Raw genomic sequence first — 21,575 nt, forward strand, 5'->3', positions numbered from 1 at the left:
AGGGAAATACAAATCATAACCACAATGAGATACAACTGGCTAAATTAACAACTCAGGCAACAACAGATGTTGGCGAGGATGCGGATAAAGAAGATCTCTTTTGCTGGTGGGAATGCAAACTGGTGCAGCCACTCTGGAAAACAGTGTGGAGGTTCCTTAAAAAAATAAAAATAGAACTACCCTACCACCCAGCAATGGCACTACTAGGTATTTATCCGAGGGATACAGGTGTGCTGTTTTGAAGGGGCACATGCACACCCATGTTTAGAGCAGCACTATCAACAATAACCAAAGTATGGCAAGAGCCCAAGTGTCTATCGATGGATGCATGGATAAAGAAGATGTGGTATATATATACAATGGAATATTACTCGGCAATCAAAAAGAATGCAATCTTACCATTCGCGACTACGTGGATGGAACTGGAAGGTATTATGCTAAGCGAAATTAGTCAGAGAAAGACAAAAATCATATGGCTTCACTCATATGAGGACTTTAAGAGACAAAACAGATGAACATAAGGGAAGGGAAGCAAAAATATAAAAACAGGGAGGGGGACAAAACAGAAGAGACTCTTAAATATGGAGAACAAACTGAGGGTTACTGGAGGGGTTGTGGGAGGGGGGCTGGGCTAAATGGGTCAGGGGCATTAAGGAATCTACTCCTGAAAACATTGTTGCACTATATGCTAGCTAACTTGGATGTAAATTAAAAAATAAATAAATTAAAAAACAAAACAAAAAAATGGACGGCATAACTTCACTGAAGAAGGCAGGTGGGAAAGTTAAATAACTTGGAAAAATTGTTTTTAAGTTTATGGACACAGAGAATAGATTGGTGGCCACCAGAGGAGAGGGGTGAGGTGTGGGCAAAATGGGTGAAAGGAGTCAAAATGTGCAAACTTTTCCAGTTATGAAATACAGAAATCATGGGGATGTAATGTACAGCATGGTGACTAGAGTTAGTAATACCATATTGCATATTTGAACATAACTGAGAGGAAGTCTTTAAAGTTCTCATCACAAGAAATGTGTGTAGTGTGGCAGATGTTAACTGGATTTATTGTGGTGATCATTTTGCAGTATATACAAATATCAAATCATTATGTTGTACACCTGTAACTGATATAATGTTGTATGTCAATTATACTTCAATTAAAAAAAAAAAAGAAAAAATGGTGTTTTGACCAGGGAATGGAAGACCAACAATAAAAAGAACTGTACATAAATGTACTATAGTTGGTAGATAATATACAGAAATATAGATATGTATGTATACATAAGGTAGTATATTTAGATACATTTTCTGGCTCTGGCTCTGGCTTCTGCAGTGGTCTGGAATCAGTGACACGCCAGCAGCAATGAGCACACCTAGCCCCCAGATCTTTGTTTCTAAATACCATTCTCCGATAAAAGAATTCAGGGCTCCTTAAAGAAATGGCTGATTCTAGGGTTGGGGCAGGGAAGATACGAGATGAATGCAGTTTGGTAGGACCACAAGAAGACCATAGGAGACTGCACCTGGCCTCACCAGGCCCTGCTGTGAGCCATATGCTGGGATGTATAGTCTGACTTCTGTGCTCTTGCTGTAACATGTCCTTCCCCTGTAATAAACTTTTTACATTTGTAAGCCTTGTCACTTTGGGTCCTGTGAATCTTCTTTAGCAATTGAACTCTGCTTACATGCCACTGTTAGTACAGCTATATATTCAAGTTTTTACGAATGCTGCATGGGCACTAGGAAACAAAAATGGTATATCATCTACTATTCAATACATGTTTCTCTCCAGGAATCTATTAAAATGAGACTTATTAATCATATTGTTAAGTGAGCCTCTATCCTTCTTCATATTTTGGCTTTATAAATTTCAGTGTCATTTTATTTTATTTTTTTAAGCTTATTTATTTTAGAGAAAGAAGGAGAGCATGAGCAGGAGAGGGGCAGAGAGAGAGGAGACAGAATCCCAAGCAGGCTCCACACTGGCAGCGCAGAGCTCGGTGTGGGGCTCAGACTCATGAACTGCGAGATCATGGTTAACTCTTGACACTGGTTAAGTGTCAAGAGTTGGACACTTAACCAGCTGAGCCACGAATGCGCTCCTCAAGGTCATTTCTTTAATGTCAAATTGTACTAATGTAAGTACATTTGTTTTGTAAGTACATTTTGATTCCTCTAAATTTGCATTTCTTTTATATATTTCCCCTTCCTTTACATTACTATTTTTGTTTCATTTTGTGTTTCATTTAAATAACATAAAATAGAATTCTTAATCCAATTTGTGAATCCTAATTTTTATTTATTTTTATCTTTTTATTTTTTAAGATTTTACTTAAAATTGTTTTTAATGTTTATTATTTATTTTTTGAGAGAGAGACAGAATGAGAGCAGGGGAAGGGCAGAGAGAGAGGGAGACACAGAATCTGAAGCAGCCCCCAGGCTCTGAGCTGTCAGCATAAAGTCTGACATGGGGCTCCAACCCATGTACCGCGAGATCATGACCTGAGCTGAAGTTGTATGCCTAACCGACTGAGCCACCCAGGTGCCCCAAGATTTTACTTTTAAATAATCTCTACACCCAACATGAGACTCAAACTTACAACCCCAAGATCAACAGTCACATGCTCTACTGACTGAGTTGCCAACCACCCCTATGAATCTTAATTAAAAAATATTTTTTAAACATTTTATTTACTTTTGAGACTCAGAGAGAGACAGAGTGCAAGTGGGGGAGGGGCAGAGAGAGAGAGGGAGACACAGAATCCGAAGCAGGCTTCAGGCTCCAAGCTGTCAGCACAGAGCCTGATGTGAAGCTTGAACTCATGAACTGTCAGATCATGACCTGACCCAAAGTCGGATGCTTAACTGACTGAGCCACCCAGGCGCCCCTGAATTTTAATTTTTAATAAGGGAGTAGATTCTATTATATTTATCATGATCACTAATACATTTTTTATTATAAATGTCATATATTTATGCTATTTTTAATGTTTCCTTATTTAAAAATTTTTTTTTATGAATTTTAAATTTCTTTTTCCCTTTTGAGTGTTTGCTTTTATCTTCTTCATTTCTTTGGAAGCCATATATACTCCTTTTGATACTGGTAAGTGTGACTTTTCAGTTTTTCAAAAGCATTCTGTGGGTAATGTACACAGTATGTATGTATGTATGTATTTTGAACTGTATGTATGAACTGTATTTTAATTCCAGTATAGTTAACATACAGTTATATTAGTTTCAAGTGTACAATATAGTGATGCAACAATTCTGTACATTACTCAGTGCTCACCAAAATAAGTGTACTCTTTTTTTGTGCGTGAGAGAGAAAGAGTGTGTGCATGAGTGAGCATGTGCATGAGCTGGGGAGCAGCAGAGGGAGGGAGGGAGAGAGAGAGAGAGAGAGAGAGAGAGAGAGAGAGAGAGAGAGAGGAAGGGGAGAGAGGGAGAGTCCCAAGCAGGCTCCACACCCAGCACGGAGCCTGATGCTCAGTGAGATCATGATCTCAGCCGAAATCCAGAGCTGGATGCTTAAGTGACTGGGGCACCCAGGTGCTCTCAAGACAAGTGTATTCTTAATCCCCTTCACCTATTTAACCCATCCCCTCAGCCACCTCCCCTCTAGTAACCATCAATTTGTTCTCTATAGTTAAAAGTCCATGTTTTGGCTTGTCTCTTTTTTTCTTTGTTCATTTGTTTTGTTTTTTAAGTTCGACTTATGACTGAAATCATGGTGTGTAAAAATATGGAATGCTTGGGGCGCCTGGGTGGCTTGGTTGGTTGGGCGTCCGACTGCGGCTCAGGTTATGATCTCATGGTCTGTGGGTTCGAGCCCCGCGTCGGGCTCTGTGCTGACAGCTCAGAGCCTGGAGCCTGTTTCAGATTCTGTGTGTCTCTCTCTCTCTCTGCCCCTCCCCTGTTCATGCTCTGTCTCTCTGTCTCAAAAATAAATAAACGTTAAAAAAATAAAAAAAAAATATGGAATGCTTCATGAATTTGTGTGTCATCATTGCACAGGGGCCATGTTTATCTCTGTATCATTCCAATGTTAGTATTTGTACTGCCAAAGTGAACAGAAAGTACACAGTATTTTGACAGTAAGAAAGCTGTCAACAACTGTTAGGGTCATATCAAAAGGACTCAGGAGACAACTTAAAGAAGTTCCCCCTGAACCCTCTTGCACTGTTGGTGGGAATGCAAATTGGTGCAGCCACTCTGGAAAACAGTGTGGAGGTTCCTCAAAAAAATTAAAAATAGATCTACCCTATGACCCAGCAATAGCACTGCTAGGAATTTACCCGAGGGATACAGGAGTGCTGATGCATAGGGGCACTTGTACCCCAATGTTTATAGCAGCACTTTCAACAATAGCCAAATTATGGAAAGAGCCTAAATGTCCATCAACTGATGAATGGATAAAGAAATTGTGGTTTATACACACAATGGAGTACTACGTGGCAACGAGAAAGAATGAAATATGGCCCTTTGTAGCAACATGGATGGAACTGGAGAGTGTGATGCTAAGTGAAATAAGCCATACAGAGAAAGACAGATACCATATGGTTTCACTCTTATGTGGATCCTGAGAAACTTAACAGGAACCCATGGGGGAGGGGAAGGAAAAAAAAAAGAGGTTAGAGTGGGAGAGAGCCAAAGCATAAGAGACTCTTAAAAACTGAGAACAAACTGAGGGTTGATGGGGGTGGGAGGGAGGGGAGGGTGGGTGATGGGTATTGAGGAGGGCACCTTTTGGGATGAGCACTGGGTGTTATATGGAAACCAATTTGACAATAAACTTCATATATTGAAAAAAAATAGAAAAAAAAATTAAAAAAAAAAATAAAGAAGTTCCCCCTAGTCATAGGATAATTTGAGCATCAATAAAAGTAATTGCAGTGTGTGTGTGGGGGGGGCATCTGGGTGGCTCAGTTGGTTGAGCATCCAACTCTTTTTTTTAAATATTCATTTATTTGGGGGGAGAGCACAAGCAGGGGAGGGGCAGAGAGAGGGGGACAGAAGATCTGAAGCAGGCTCAGCGCCGACAGGCTGATAGCAGTGAGCCCGATGTGGGGCTCAAACTCACAAACTGCGAGATCATGACCTGAGCTGAAATCGGACTTTCAACCAACTGAGCCACCTAGGTGCCCCAAGCATCCAACTTTTGATTTTAGCTCAGGTCATGATCCCAGGGTCGTGGGATTGAGCCTCATGTCAGGCTCTGCGCTGAGCTTAGAGCTGCTTAAAATTCTCTGTATCTCTCTCTCTCTCTCTTTCCCTCTGCTCCTCTCCCCTGCTTGCTCTCTCTCTCTCTCTCTCTCTCTCTCTCTCTCTCATAAAAATAAGGGCGCCTGGGTGGCTCAGTTGGTTAAGCATCTCACTTCAGCTCAAGTCATGACCTTGCAGTTCATGAGTTTGAGCCCTGTGTCAGGCTCTGTGCTGACAGCTCAGAGCCTAGAGCCTGCTTCAGATTCTGTGTCTCCCTCTCTGTCTCCTTCTCCCCTGATCACACTCCATCTCTCCTCTCTCTCTGTCTCTCTCTCAAAAATAAACATTAAAAAAATTAAAAAAAATAAAATTTAAATAAAATTTAAAAACGGCAGTGGATTGACACACATGGAATGTGTTTGACTCATGAGTTTATATAATACTATCAAATAAACTTATTTTGCACCTTAAAAAAAACCTGATTGAGGTCCAGACTTCCACAACGGGGAGGTGAGGTTGGTGGACACTTTCCCCAGTGAAACAACCATTTAACTGGTGAAAATTGTTTAAAAAACTCAACCATTTAAAGTCTCTGGAATTGTCCTAAGCACATATGGCAAATAGAGAAATATTTATCCAAGAAAATCTACTACTAGTAAAACTTCAGCAATGAACTTGTTACTTAATTGGGAGTCTGTGACATTTGTGCCACAAACTGTTTCCTACTTCCCAGATCAATGTGATGGAATGTCTACTTTTGTAAGATGCAGCCAAAAAGATGGGGCTCCATTTCCTCCCAGCTCCCAATCTAGGACTACGGTTTCCCTCCAGGAAAGGCAGGCCATCAGCATCTCTCATCACCTCCAACGGTGTTGCAGAACCTATATATCCAGGTAGGTTTAAGGAGAATTAGAGAGATTCCATCCCCTGTCCAGCCTCCACTGTGGGACAGAAGTTCTATTGCATGCGCCGCTGGCCGTAGTCCTGGGACCTGATCACTCCTGCTCCAGCTTGCTCACAGGGCAGAGGTTCCATATCCAGAGAAGAACGGTAAGAAGGGTACAGGCCACTATCCCTACCCAGTTACCCTCTTGCAACATGTGTCATCATCCCCTCTGGTAGGTCAGGTGTAGTAGTGCAGAGGCCCTCTTAAAACTTAGAAGAGTGCCTGCCAGCGTGTGCTTAGTATTTGCCAGCCATTACTGCGCAAGACCATTTGGCCGCGCGTAGGAATCCTCCGGTATAACCCTGTTCTCTAAAAACCCTAGCTGTTGGTCCATTTTCTTCCGAAGACTGATGTTGCAGAGAAGCCTGACATCAAAGTGACTTTGTTGCCTTCTAGCCTAGCGGTGGAGAGCTCTGGATGTGTGACTCTGGGCAAGTTACTTGACCTCTGCAGTCCTTGCCCCCATCGTGTGTAAAGCGGGGCAAGTCCTAGGCCTCCCCGCCTTGGGCCCTTTGCACTTTTCGTTCTGCCAGGGCTTCTAACCGTAGGGGCCTCAGCCTCTGGCCAGTCATCTCACTCCGGCCTGTCGGCCTCCGCTACCGACCCGAGGGCACGCACGCGGCAGAGACAACCGACCGAGCGGTTCCGCGGCGAGACCGGAAGACACACTCTCGTCCAGGGTGACTGGGCCTCGGGGAGCCCAGAGGCGCCCGTCTGCTCCGGCAAGGGCTGGAGGACAGCGGAGGCGGCTGGAGCGCACAGGGCTCCCGCCAGACTCGCTCAGGGTTCCCGAGGCCAGTCGACGTCACGGCGGGCACCGCGCGCGGCTTGGTTGGAAGCCGTGAGGTTTAGGGGAGAGAATTCAGTAGAGCCGCGAGTAGCGTGCAGAACACGGGCTGAGCCCTCAGCGAACGACGGTTTCCTCCCGCCTCAGTGGTTGTGGGGCTTTTTGTAGTTACAAGTTGTGGTTACAGATTGTTGCCAACTGTGTCTGTGCGTGGGTAGGTGATTTTCCCCGAAGTGCGGGGAGCTCTTTCAGTCTGCACAGACAGAGAGAGAGAGAGAGAGATCTTCCCCAAGCTTAGGAAAACCTGGGTTCCCCGACGAGCTTTCGTTACTGCGAGCTTTCGTTACTGCGTCTCTTGGCTAGGAGCGGTGAGCACCTGTCTGTGGGCGATGGTCTGTGTTCCCCGTCTCTACCATCTCTCCCCACCTCCGAACGTTGAGTTCCCGGGGGCGGGGACGTGGGTGCCGGTATTGATCTCCGGAGGGCTTCCTCCCAGCCTCCTGGGCCCTGAGGCCCTGGAAGGGCCTACGAGGCACCGGCCGCCCCCGGCCCGGCTGCTTAGGGAATGAGTGTCTGCCCCTCGCCCGGCCCACTGTCCTTCTGGCAGCGGCACACGACTTCTCAGCGACACACTTGAGCGGTCAGCGCGAGGAGCCACCGACCGCGCGGGCGATCCCAGGAACCCCCGCTGCTCAGCCCGGAGGCCCGGCCTAGGGGCTTGCTGGAAATGCAGAGCCTCCGGGAGGTCCTGGCCCCGCTGCGGCGGAACAGCACGTTCACGACGCCCCCGGTGGTGGGGGCTGGGGCGGGGGGTGCGGGGTGGGGGTTGTGTGCGCCTTAAAGTTGCAGAGGCTGTGCTCCAGAGCACGGGACTCGGTAACCCTTTTATTCATAATCCGTTTGTTTTCTGGCTACTCACGGGGTCTTTCTTTACGGGGAAAACCTTCCCAACTCCTCACCGGACCAGATCATGTCAGGCTCTGACTACTTCTTACTGCATTTTCATGTGAAGTTTCATGACTATAAACTGGGGACTCCGTTGCCCATCGCCTGAGTCTTACGTGCACAATTCACACTTCATTGGAACCTTAATTTTACTCCGTCACATTCCTGCCGTGTCCTCAGCTCCCCTCACCTTTTCAAGAGTTATGAAACTTTGCACATTTCTGCCAGCTGCTTCTTCCTGTTTTGTTCTCAATTTGGGATGTTTGTTTCTATTTGCTTGATGTCTGTGTTCAAAAACAAGCAAAAAACATTTGTGGTTCATGTAAACATAGAGCACAATTCAAATTTGTTCCATATGAGATTCTCTGCTGAGGAATTCTTATGTCTTGTAATTGGTGAGAATATTTTTGCCTTAAACTGTAATGTTGAATTATCACTTATTTTAGCATATTTAGTTAACGAATTTTGGGGTGAAAAGTCATTATGTCATTGAAAAGGAGTCTTTGTTCAAAATGTGGCAGATTTTTCAAGAGCTGCTTTAGCAAATGTTGCTAACTGAAAGATCATTCTGTAAGGTAGTTATGTTCTTGGCAAAAACTAGAAAGTATGAGCACATCAAGAGTTGGCTACGAAACGGGGAATTGGGAATTCTCTCCTTCTACTGGAAGCAATATGTATTAGTACATTCATTTTGGATAGTAATATTGAAAAGGTGCCATATCCAGCAATTTTACCTCTTTATAATCCAAGAAAAACTCTTATAAATGTGGGCAAAGAGGCATTTACCAGAGGTACTAATGTTTCTTAAAGTATATTGGTGTGTGGCCCAATTGTCTATGTATCACCCAGGCTCCTGGTTAAACTGCAGATTCCTCAGCCCTATACCGTACCTACTAAAAATTAGAATTTCTAGGAATTGAGAGCCAGCAGCCCACATCTTTAGCAAGATACTGCTTGCAAGTTTGAAAACCAGGGCTGTTTTCTTAATCATATGTGGTTTAGTTGATTTCATTGTTTAATTATGCTGATGGTTTTTAAAAATAAGTGCTGTTATAAGGTCCACAGAAAAGCAACAAGGGAAGCAACAAATATCTGTAATACTTGCCCCGCTTCAAAGATTCTTTGAAATGTGAAGGTAATTTTTTCTTTGTATGTTTATTTTTTTTAATGAATCGATTAATTTTAAATCTTTATTTTATTTTTGAGATAGAGGCAGAGCTCGAGCAGGGGAGGGGCAGAGAGAGAGGGAGACACAGAATCTGAAGCAGGGTCCAGGGTCTGAGCTGTCAGCACAGAGCCCGAGGCGGGGCTCGAACTCACGAACCGTGAGATCATGACCTGAGCCGAAGTCGGATGCTTATCCAACCGAGGCACCCAGGCGCCCCATATTTTTTTTTTGACTCACTACAGAAAATTTCAAGTATATACACAAAGAGAATAATGCATATCATTTTATCGAAGTACAATTGGCACACAATATTACATTAGTTTTAGGTGTACAACATAGTGATTCAACAAGTTTGTACATTATCAAATGCTCACCACAATAAGTGTAATCACCATCTGTCACCTTTCCATGTTATTACAGGATTATTGACTATATTCCCTATGCTGTACTTTTCATTTTTGTGACTTATTTTATAACTGGAAGTTTTACCTCTTAATCTCCTTCACCTATCACACCCATGCCCCCACCCACCTCCTCTCTGGCAACTACTAGTTTGTTCTCTGTTATTTATGAGTCTCTTTCTGTTTTCTGATTGCTTATTTATTCATTTGTTTTGTTTTTTTAGATTGCACATATAAATGAAATCATACAGTATTTATTTTTCTCTGACTTATTTCACTTAACACAATAGCCTCTAGGTCCATCCTTGTTGCTGCAGTGGTAAGCTCTCATTCTTTTTTATGGCTGCGTAATATTCCATTCCATTCCCACATCTTCTTCATCCTTTCATCTATCAATTGACACTTAGGTTGAGTCCATCTCTTGACTATTATAAATAATGTTGCAGGGACGCCTGGCTGACTCAGTCGGTGGAACATGCGACTCTTGATCTTGGGGTCGTGAGTTCAAGTCCCATGTTAAGCACAGAACTTACTTAAAAAAATAAATAGGGGCGCCTGTTGGCTCAGTCAGTTAAGCGTCTGACTGTGGCTCAGGTCATGATCTCAGGGTTCGTGGGTTTGAGCCCCGTGTTGGGCTCTGTGCTATCAGAGCAGAGCTCACTTCTGATCCTCTGTCTCCCTCTCTCTCTGCCCCTCCCCTCCCCTGCTCATGCATGCTTGTGGTCTCTCTCTCTCTCTCTCTCTCTCTCAAAAATAAACATTAAAAATTTTTTTTAATAAAGGAAATGTTTTTTAAAAATTAAAGAAGATAATGCTGCAATAAATATAGAGGTGCATATATCTTTGCAAATTAGTGTCTTTGTTTTCTTTTGGTAAATATCCAGAAGTAGAATTACTGGATCATATGGTATTTCTATTTTTAATTTTTGGGGAAACCTCCATACTGTTTGCCACAGTGGTTGCACTAATTCACATTCCCACCAACGGGGCACAAAAGGGTTCCCTTCTCTCCACATCCTCACCAGTATGTGTCGTTTCTTGTCTTTTTGATACTAGCCATTCTGACAGATATAAGGTATCTCATTGTGTTTTAATTTGCATTTCTCTGATGATTAGTGATGTGAAGCATCTTTTCATGCGGCTGCTGGCCATCTGTATGTCTTCTTTGGAAAAATGTGTGCTCAGTTTCTCTGCCCCTTTTTAAATCACATTGTTTGGTTGCTTTTTGTTTGTTTTTTGGTGTTAAGTTGTATAAGTTCTTTATATATTTTGATATTAACTCTTTATCAGATATATCAAATATTTTCATTCGCAAATATTTCATTCTGTTGCCTTTTTATTTTGTTGAAGGTTTTCTTTGCTGTGCAAAATCTTATTTTGTTGTAGTCCCAATAGTTTATTTTTGCTTTTGCTTCCCTTGCCTCAGGAGACATATCTATAAATATTTTGAGAAGGCTGATGTGAAAGAGATTTTTGCCTAAATTTTCTTTTAGGAGTTTTATCATTTTAGGTCTCATGTTTAGGTCTTTGGTCCATTAAAAAAATTTTTTTTAATGTTTATTTTTTGAGGGAGGGAGAGAGAGAGCATGAGCAGCGGAAGGGCAGAGAGAGAGAGGGAGACACAGAATCCGAAGCAGGCTCCAGGCCTCTGAGCTGTCAGCACAGTGCCTGACGTGGGGCTTGAACTCATGAACCACGAGTTCGTGACCTGAGCCAAAGTCGGATGCTCAACCAACTGAGCTACCCAGGCGCCCCAGTCTTTGGTCTATTGTGAGTTTATTTTTGTGTATGGCATAAAAATATGGTCCAGTTCATTCTTTTGCATGTAGCTATTCATTTTCCCCAGCACCGTTTATTGAAGAGATTTTCTTTTCCTCATTTTATATGCTTGCCTCATTTGTCTTAGGTTAATTGACCTTATAAGAATGGGTTTATTTGTGGGCTCTCTCTCCTGTTCCACTGATCTGTGTGTCTTTTTTTTGTGCCAGTACTGTACTGTTTTGATTTTGATTACTGTAGCTTTGTGGTATAGTTTGAAGTCAGAGATTGTGATACTTGAAGCTTTGTTCTTCTTTCTCAAAATTGCTTTGGCTCTTCAGAATCTTTTGTAGTTTTATACGAATTTTAGGATTATTTGTTCTAGTTCCATGAAGAATGCTTTGGTATTTTGGTAGAGCTTGCATTGAATCCCATACTACCCATTGCTTTGGGTAGTATGGACTTTTGAACAGTATTAATTCTGCCAGTCCATAAGGACAATATATCTTTCCATTTGTTTGTGACATCTTCAGTTTCTATTATCAGTGTTTTATAGTTTTCAGAGTATAGGTCTTTCCTCAGTAGCATATCATATTATCTGTAAATATTTTGATAATTTATCTCTAAAAGGTAAGGACCCTTTTGAAGATATAATCACATCATCATTGCACCTAATGTAATTTGTTTATATCAGTATATATCCAGTTCACATTGACAATAATCCAGTGTTCACATTTCTCTAATTGTCTCATCATTTTTTTACACTCGTTTGTTTGAATCAAGATTGAAATAAAGTTCATACAGTACATTTCATTAATAATTTTTCTTATTAAAATTTTTTTTTAACATTTATTTATTATTGCGAGACAGAGATGGACACAGCGTGAGCATGGGAGGGGCAGAGAGAGGGGAGACACAGAATCTGAAGTAGGCTCCAGGCTCTGAGCTGTCAGCACAGAGCCTGCCGCGAGACTCGAACTCACAAACCCGATCATGACCCGAGCGGAAGTCGGGCACTTTACCGACTGAGCCACCCAGATGCCCCCATTAATAATTTCTTTTAAGTCTTTTATTATCTATTACTGGTTTCCTCTTAAATTTTTTGCTATAATTTATTTGTTGAAGAAAGCAGGTCCTCTAGTGTTTCTCACCATCTGAATTTTGTTGATTGCATCCCTGAGGTTTCATCGATATGTTTCTCGGTTCCCTGTATTACCTATAAATTGGCAACTAGAACTGAAGAGTTGATCAGGTTCAGGTATGATTTTTTTAGGTGCTGGCTTTGTGTACTTTCGTCATGAGGCATATGTCTAGTTGTCACTCTGGTTAGCAGCCATTGATGGTCATTGCCTAGATCCATTAATTCATTAGGGGTTGCAAAATGGTGACATTCTAATTCCATCAAGTCTTTTTCATATATTAGCAGAATTATTAAAAGAAAATTCCCTTTATCAGCTATTTGTTTAGCCTGAGAAAAGTTCATCTAGGATAAGTGCTTCATCTTTCCCTTTACTTTTGCAAAACAATGAGTTGGTTCTCTACCACTCTCCAGAGGTGATCATTTTTAAAAATTCAAAATATAATACACATGGTATATAATTCAATCTTTTAAATTGTATAGTTCACTAGTTTCTAGTACATTCACAAAGCTGTGCAATTGATCATTTTTCAAGTCTGATTATAAACTCACAAACATACTCGATGTATTTCATTCCATAGCAGTTATTCTTTTTTTTTTTAATTTTTAAAGTTTATTTACTTTGAGAGAGAGAGAGAGAGAGAAAGGCAGAGAGAGAGAGAGAGAGAGAGAAAGAGAGAGAAAGAGAATCCTAAGCAGGCTCTGCACTGTCAGCACAGAGCCCGACATGGGGCTGGAACTCACAAACCGTGAGATCATGGCCTGAGCCGAAACCAAGATTTGGATGCTTAACCAACTGAGCCACCCAGGTGCCCCTATAGCAGTTATTATTTTGACATTCAAATATTTTCATCTTTAGCCAACTAGAGCCTCTTTAAATTGGCCCCCCCAGACCTTTTGACACACCCCTAGTAAGCTCTGACATTTTCTTTCCTTGCTTTCTGTTATGAGGAGATATTCCTGGTTCACTTTGTACTTTTCTGATTCAGCCCAGGAATCAGTCATTTCTCCCAGAAGCCTTGGTTCCTTTAGTGGAAAATTGTATATCGAGGCTCCAGTCTGGGCACCAGACGGGTCATTGTTTCTGGGCCTCACATATTGATTTTCACCTTTGTAGTGGAGCTAATTTGTTTGCAGTGTTCTGTGATTTATAATCCATGAGAATTTGGCTATTGGTGACTTTCAGTAATTAAACAATGTCTTATTCAACTAATGACTTGTGTGAAAAAAATACTGTTTGAAAATCACCTAATTGTCAGTCACTGTTTATTTTAAAATTATTTCCCTTGGAGAGGGTGTGTGGCTTAAAGGCTCAGATTAAAAATTCTTACTTGACATTAATTATAGCCAGCTGAATTCCAACGTGATGCAACTTGCTCATGTTAAGATAAGTATGACTTAAGTATCAAGTATCAGATAAATGGTTCATTTTTATAGGGCATGCTTGGTTCAATAAAACCAGGGCCTCTCTAGGGGAAAGTAAATATTTTTCAACCTTTGGGATATAAAATAACGAGTTACTACAACTTTATTCAAGAAGGTCTCTATTTTCTAAGCCAATAATTTATTGTTTCCCATTTGGATTTCTATCAGTCAGTGATGTGGAGTGAAAATCAACAGCTTTTCTTCTTCTTGTTCTTCTTTTTTTAATGGCTTCTTTTCGACTAATCTTTCTTGGGAAAAGTGATTGAAAGGCCTTGTATTATTTTTGGCTCCAGGACCTATAAACATGTCAGGGATTTTAGTTAAGTTATTAAAACACTGTCAAAACCTTGAGTAGATGCTTTTAACTATCTGATATACATTAACAGCTCTGAAGGAACAAATAAATTGTAGCACATAACCAAAATCCATGTGACTGCTTGAGTAGATGCTTTTAACTATCTGATATACATTAACAGCTCTGAAGGAACAAATAAATTGTAGCACATAACCAAAATCCATGTGACTGCATTGAAACCATCTATTCTGTATTCACAGCATATGCCTTTGAAATATTCTGCTCTCCATCTACCTAAATAAAATTTCCCTCTATTGTGTGTTTATTTAAGTGAGAAAATGAAAGCACTTAAGAATGTTTTTATTCTGCCACACACAGCTTCCTTGTTTGCAGTTCCCCCAGGGCAAGCACCACGTATTTTTACTCCCTGTGTCCAGAATTCTATAGGTCCCAAATACCAAAACATTGAACAAAAGTATCAGTGCAAGATAGGCTGTCATTCAAGTGCAAGGTGTCAAGTCCTTCACCACTCACTGCTTGATTACCAAATGCTTTCAGTCATCTTAGGTGTCCTGCAGGTCTTTTTGTGAACATTTCCACAAACTATATTTTATATGTTATAGTAACATTGAACAATTTCTGATCTCTGCTGCTTATACCTTCTTTGCTCCTTCACTTTATATTGAGCGTATTTCTAGGAAAATGATTTTTATCATACACATCTTTATGGCCTTCCATAAATGGATTTGAAGCACAAATTACTTTCCCTTTTTTGACAACTCAAAAAGAGTTGAGCTCATCTGTACAATCATCTACAGAATATTTGCTGTACTGCAGTAAAGTTTTATCTACTATAATTAATAGAACTAGGGCAGTCTTTCCTTGTTTCCCATCAAAGTTCACAGTGTCTTATGTTTGAAAGGGCTCTTGAAAAGTCTGAAGACCTAAACTACTTCTGGACTTTTAAATGGAGGAAACCTCTTTTTTATTTACCCTCCTTGATACTCTTTTCTGAAGTGCTTTATACTGGTGTTCTTAGAAGTATTTGATGGTGATTATGGAAGAACTAACAAGAATGCTGACATTAGATTTTTGTGTTCATGCTGCTGTTCTCACGATGATGAGACCCCATTCTTGACATACCATAGCATTTAATGGACTCCCTTGGAAAGTACTTAAACACTGGTTATCAACCCTTTTTTGAAATCGTATTAGTGTGTACAGATATTTCTCATTTTTTACTTGAAAAAATATTAGTTTTATTTATCTTTCTGTGAATACAGTCTGTATCACAACCTAATGCAATTTTCTATAAATGGTGAAGACACGCTGTCATTCACCATTTTTGAAAGGATATTTTATCTCTTCAGAAAAACCAAAGGTAAAGCCTGGAGAGGAAAATTGCCTTCCAGTACGTTCTCAAGAGATTTATTGTTATTATACCTTTGTTTTTTCTTCTTGAAAGGATTTTATAATGGTAAAATGTCTGAGGGAATGGACAACTTGCATTGTGGGAGTTTTAGAAAGTTATGACAGGAACCTAAAATACATGGCCTCTGTATTTAAAGAGACTTCACACCAATATGCTATTTGTTTGATAACTTTTGTGTTCTTTACTGTTTAAAAATCTCTTTGTCGAACGTTTAGTGAACTGAAGAAAACATGTCACATTCTGGATTAACGTAAGGATTACAGTTTAACGTTTAACTAGTAACTTGTAAACATAGTTTGGGTCCCAAGTTCAGAATGGAAAGAGCATAAAAATTTAAACTAATGAAAACACAAAATAGACATTCTTGGAGTTGATAAACCCTTGTTTAATCAAATATATAGTTTTCTTTTTCTCCTAAATCTTTTTAAACTTTAAGCGCTTAAGTAGTTTGTAAAAAATATCCATACCCAATTCTACTACCTCTCTATATTAAGGCTGTGGAAAACTCATTATTTATGAAACAATTACACAAGACTTATACTTCATAGGCTCCCAAACTCTGAAATACAGATATATAGAAAATATACATTAAAAATCCCTGTTCATTGCAATGTGCGGAACCAGTTTCAAAAGGTAACCCTTTTCCTCATCCTTTTTTCCGCAAACTAATAAAACCAGCTAGGTCCTTTGACTGAATGCTTGTTTAAAAAAAAAAAAAATAGACGGCTTGGTAGTAGCTGGAGATAACCCTTCTCCCCCTCCTCGTGCCCACACACCCATTTAGACTGGCAAGCCTATTTTCATTTTATTTCAAAGAGGTTTTTTTTTTTTTTTTTTTTTTTTTTTTTTTAAGCGAAGGCAGGGGACGGCGGGGGTTGCTAAATTTATCTTCTCCAGCCACAGGGATGAAGAAAACACATTTACTGCGGGCGGGGGTCTGAGGGCCTGCAAACAACTCGACCAGGCGCCTCGGCCAAGACGGGCGCGGAGAGGCGGTAGGTCCCCGGGGAGGGCCCGGGGGGCGGCCGAGGCCCGCGGGATATGGTGGGGGGCGGCCTGGCCGGGTCGGGTGCGGGCCGCCTGCCTCTCGGCGGGGTCGGCGGACCGCGGCCCCGCGCAGGCTTTACGGCCGAGGCGGCGGCAGCGGCGCGTGTGTAGCGGCGGCGGGCGGGAGCGCGGAGGAGGTGGAAAGAAGGGGGGCGCTGTCACGGAGACTCCGGCCGCCGGAGACCCCGCCGCAGCGAGGCCACTGGGCTCCCCGGTCGCGGAGCGTGAGCGGCGCCGACCCGGGGCGCCAGGGGGACACACCGGGCGGAGGAGGGGGCCTATCTACCCTTCCGCATTTTCCTGGGTCTCTCTCCCGGGCGGTGACGTGACGTGCTGACGGCGGGCCCGTGCCGGGGAGCTGGGCCGCTTTTTGTCAGCTCCGAGCTCGGCCCCTCCTCCCTCCCTCCGCCCGCCCCACCAGCCGGAGCCCGGCCCAGTGCTCCAGAGAAAGGCCGGCCTGCAGCACCCGCCACCGTCGCCGACCGCCCGCACGCCCGTCCGGTGAGTTCCGGGCGCCGCCGCGGCCGTGGGGCCTAGCGCGCGCGCAGCGGCCTGGTCCCGGCCTGGTCGGCGGCCCGCGAGGCGCCCTTCCGCGCTAGGCCGGGCGGTGCGGCGCGTGGCGCCGAGCAGGCCCCGAGGAGGCCGCAGTTAGGCCCGGGGAGGAGCCCGGCTGCCCCGAGCGGCGGCGGAGGCGCGCTCCGTGAACGGGCGGAGGTTGGGGGAGGGTCGCCCGGTGGCCCGGGAGGCGGCGGAGGGGCGTTGGGTCGGCGCCGCGGCCTGCCGGGGGCACCGCGCGGGGGCGAGGCCTGGCAAGGAGGCGAAGGCTGCAGGCGTGAGGTGAAGGCCGCAGGCCGGCCGGGCCGATTTTCGCTATGTAAATATCGGCGAGGGGGGGAGGGACGGGGGACAAGATGGCGGCGGCTCGGCGCCTGCTGCAGGGGACGATTGAGGGGGTTGTCGGGAGGGGGAGCCGCCATCTTGAAGGCGGCGTCTGAAGAGAAAATTCCGCTACAGCCCGTGAGGGGGGGTCGGAGAGCGGGCGGCGGCGGCGGCGGCGGCGGCTCCGGTGACGGGCCCCCGAGGCCCGGCACGGCAGCGTGTGCGCGCGGAGGGGGCGTGCTCGCTCCCCACAGCGGCCATTGCCCTTGCCGCCATGATGGGCGCTCAGGCTCTCGGCGCTCGGCGGCAGCGCCACCTTGCTGCCCTGCCTGCCGCAGCCCCGTGACTGGTTGCTGCTTCCGCTGCATTTTAACTGAGCTGCCGCAGGCGGCCATCTCGTCCCTCAGCGTTCCTGGCCCCGCGCCTTTCTCCTCCTGTAGCCACCCGGGGGGCCGTCGGGACGGGTGGCAGCCCAGGCATCTGGGCTCACTACGGCAAATGGAACTCCACGACATTTTATTTTCACTCCATGTCATACGTGGCTATCATGGTGCCCTCGATGCGGTTGTTTTCCAACGCTCAAATGTTTTCTCGAGTATCTGAATAAAGAAATAAAGATAAAATTTGATAGGAAATGAGTTCTCACAACTGTTTTATCCAGTAGGGGGAAAAGTGTAAATTGCACAGCACGAAAACGGAGGAGTAAGTTTCTTAAGGAGTCTTTGCAACTTGCTTATTTGAAAACAACTTTCTTCACAGGGGGCGTCTAAGCAATTAGTGATCTGTTGGTGTGAACTTTTTTTGAGGAGCGAGAAGGACACAGGTTTTTAAAATTTTCTTGATGCAGTATCGTTCATGTGCTTGTCCTGTGTGTTAGTTTATTTAATTTGAAAATTTTTAAGTGGCATCTCGTCCGTTAAAGGGCGTTTGATTGCATACTGCACAACTCCCCCGTAAACTCAGAACCCAGTGTTAGTGATGCGCTGTGCTGCTGAGTGATAAGAAAGATTAGAAAGGTTCTTGTAATGCAGACGGTGGTTCAGAGGCGGATGGGACGAGGTGAAATGCACTGAAGTGCTGGCGTAAAAGGTACAACCGATTACTGGGGTTCCAGAGGAAGGCAGGGTTTCCGTTTGGAGCATGAGGAAAGGGTTCCTCAAGTAGGTGACGTTTTGAGGTTACTTAAGGTTGGGTAGGACTTTGTTAGGCACAGGTGGGGGTGGGGAAAGGGCATTTCAAGGGTGAAGTTTCTTCGCAAAAGAGCAAGAATTTGGGGAGGGGGATGTTTTGGCAGGAGTAGATGGTGAAGGTGGGGGGGGGGTGGGAATCCCGTCTAGAAAAGGTGGAAGGACTTGCTTGCCAGGTGGAGGGGCTTATATGACAGGGGAGGCAGGAAAGCCCTCAGGTAGGGTGGTGACACACCTGAGCTGGGCTTTGTGTTCACTTAGCGGCTCCACTGGACTAGGAAAAGTTTTCCAGGTTGGGAAATAATGAGAGTAGCAAGTGGATCATTGTTCTCACTGCCTGAATGATTATCAGGACTTCAGAAGTTAAGCCAGCCAGTTTTGCTACTTTTTAACTGATCCGTTTGTACTAAACAGCTGCTCCTCTTTTCTGTCCTCACTTCTCGCTCCAAATAACTTCTTGCTCTGAGTTACAATTTCTGTAGTAAACAAGAGTGAGAGGTTTCTAACTTTTCACATTCTCCGGGGTTGAGAATTGCAGCACTAGTGCTCTGGGTTTCTTGACGAAGGTAAGCAATGAACCTGTAAGTATTCTCATGGTAATTTTTTTAAGAAGTCGGTTTGAAAAGTTAGGTTAGAGGAAAGATTACTAAAAAGGCAGCAGCCTTCAGATGGCCTTTTGCAACCCCTGTTCTTCCCCTTGGTGAGAGTAACTACCCTTTTGTTGGTATGGGACTTGGACTGTTTGCTAAGCCAAGCCTTCTCATGTTTTGATTAATATCTGACTGTCCTAGATGCACACGTGCGGAATGTGTTTCCTAGAATTTTATGATATAAATCTGTAGGTAGCATAAGTATTCACTAGAAAGTTATTTCAGTTTTTCGTTTTTCCTGGACTGCAAGAGGTCATAGCAGTGATGCTCTGTGAGAGGATGGGAGGGAACTGAAGATTCTCGTGTTTATCATAAGGGGCCATGGTTTAGAAAAGTTGGAGAAACAGTGCGTTGTAGGAGCCCGACAAGAAGCAAGTTGCTAAGCAAGTGGGCTGCGGTTGTTGAGGTGGTAAGGATAAACATAAACTTAGAAGAATCAGTTGCTTTATGTCTGGACAGCTGGGAAAGACGTGGAAGAGCTCTAAAAAAGAGAAAATTGTGTAGCTGCGCACACAGTACAGCAGCATGAGTGGATGGTTAAGATTAAGGAGATTCAAGTTGCATGGTTAAGAAGACAGATAATAAAGTAGTTCAGAAGGATTTCTATTGGAAACTGTTAAATGTTTTTGCCTAAAAGGGTAGACCTTGATGATTGGAAAACTGGTGTAATACCTTATTACCCAACCATTTTGGGTAAATGAGGTGTTAATCTTTAATTTATGTGTATATTTCAGATAGGTGCAAGGTTCCTTTTTTAAAAACGTGCCCGCAGAGCATTACAAAAAAAATTTTGTCCACATTGCTCTTTGTAAATGCTTCCTCTTTAACCCCATCTGGGATCGTAATTGTCACTGACGACTTGTGTTATTTGTGTTTGTGCACACGCGATTCAAGACTTTCTTTTTTATTCTTAAACTCTTCAACTCGTCCTGAAACCCCTCAGCCTCTGCAGAGATTATCTAATCTCTGACTTAACCAGAAAGATAGACAACAATCTGATCTAAGCATCTGAGTTTCCTTCCTTTCCACTGCATGCTCTTCCTCTTGTCTCTACCTAGGCTTTCCTCGCGTTCTTTCGCTGCAGGAAGAATTGGCCTCCTTCAGGCCTGTCCTCGGGGCTCTCCGTGATTCTGCTGCTCGCTTGCATCATTGCCCTCTAACTCTGCTGGTGCCTTTCCCTCTCCTTAGAAACATTCCTAGGTTTGCTCATGTTAAAAAACCTCGCTTGTCTTCTTGTTCCTTTCACCATTGCTTTTATTTCTATTCATCGCACTTATTCCTAAATCCACTATTTCCGAAATTGAGAAACTTACACAGCATGTCATCGGGTGTATCAAATAAAAGTGTTCTTTGTTTCAGAAATTCTCTGTCTGTGCTCTCTCTGTGTTCTGTTTTGGGATTTCCCTCAAGGTCGATCCTCTGTCCTTTTTCTTGAATCTTCGCCCCTGTTTTCAGTGTTCTTTACCGTGTTCTTTACCGTGTTTCTCATCTAGCATTTCCAGTTGCCTACTGACCATCTCCTACCCAGGTATGTTATTGTCTCAACGTGGCTGAAACCAGATTTATCTGGTATATTGTAGATGTCTAGACTGTTTATAGAAAATCTTCTGTTTCTTTCTTTTTCTTAGCCCAGAGTCCTTCAAACAAGTCTTGCTGTCTAGCTTGCTTTTTGTTAATTGCACTGTCGTTTCTCCCGGCTCATTCTTCTCTAGCTCATATAGCAGTTTGGACATCTTTAATTTAGCATTAAATTTACTTAATGCTATTATATTTTAACTGTGTGTTTATATTTTTGTCATTTTTTTCCCTAAACTCTGAATGTAGAGATAGGTTCTCTTTTATTCTTCTCCTCCAGCAGTACCTGGCACATGGTCATTGCCTCTAAAAACAATTATCTTGGTTATTGGGTGCAGAAAGCTTTGTAGTTGATTAGTTTTCAAGTATTAAAGCATCTAGTCTATGTGTCCCTTGACCACAAGGAGTATACATATTAAGGCACGCCACATGAGCTGGGTAACCCCCGCTCCTTAACTGTTCGGTTAATATGGCCAGTCTATTCTTATTCCTGTCAGATTATTTTTCCAAACAATTTTTTATAAAAATCCAGGTATCTTGTAACATTTATTAAAGTGTAAACACTTTAAGGAAAACTAGCTGGGGAGTGGATATACAGCCATTAGGATTTAAAAAAATATATTAAAAATGTTTAAATTGTGAAAAATTTCAGAACTACTGAAAAGCAAGTGTCACTCAGATTTAACAGATCTTAAATATTTTATTACATATCTGCTTCATAACTTTTTTGTTTGTTTGAAGAA

General features: G+C 43.1%; 2 protein-coding genes and 1 non-coding gene across 6 annotated transcripts in view; 1 reads left to right on the forward strand and 2 right to left on the reverse strand.

Annotated features, from left to right (window-relative positions):
* Positions 1–3,966: 3,966 nt before the first annotated feature.
* On the reverse strand, positions 3,967–4,068 carry LOC111558808. Its single transcript, XR_002739947.1, has one exon. It is a non-coding gene; the product is annotated as a U6 spliceosomal RNA (small nuclear RNA).
* Positions 4,069–16,368: 12,300 nt separating this feature from the next.
* The window catches only part of ZFX (zinc finger protein X-linked), a 56,022-nt gene continuing 50,815 nt past the window's right edge, over positions 16,369–21,575 (forward strand). The window contains exon 1 of one of the 4 annotated variants that reach the window (XM_023249490.2): positions 16,369–16,489. The gene's annotated coding sequence lies outside the window, so the exon portion shown is untranslated. Of the gene's footprint in view, positions 16,490–16,610; positions 17,043–18,834; positions 19,174–21,575 lie in introns of those variants that run through there. The other 3 variants (XM_023249493.2, XM_023249489.2, XM_004000365.6) reach the window with 3 other exon arrangements.
* On the reverse strand, positions 17,075–17,935 carry LOC123383483 (formin-like protein 5). The gene has a single exon (XM_045051097.1). The coding sequence runs from the start codon at positions 17,933–17,935 to the stop codon at positions 17,075–17,077; it is 861 nt and encodes a 286-aa protein (XP_044907032.1).

The sequence above is a fragment of the Felis catus genome, chromosome X (assembly GCF_018350175.1).
Source record: "Felis catus isolate Fca126 chromosome X, F.catus_Fca126_mat1.0, whole genome shotgun sequence".
NCBI classification, from domain to species: domain Eukaryota; kingdom Metazoa; phylum Chordata; class Mammalia; order Carnivora; family Felidae; genus Felis; species Felis catus.

Bases quoted from the DNA above. Each gene is read 5' to 3' on its own strand.
- LOC123383483 (XM_045051097.1), bottom strand. From the start codon at position 17,935: ATGTCGTGGAGTTCCATTTGCCGTAGTGAGCCCAGATGCCTGGGCTGC.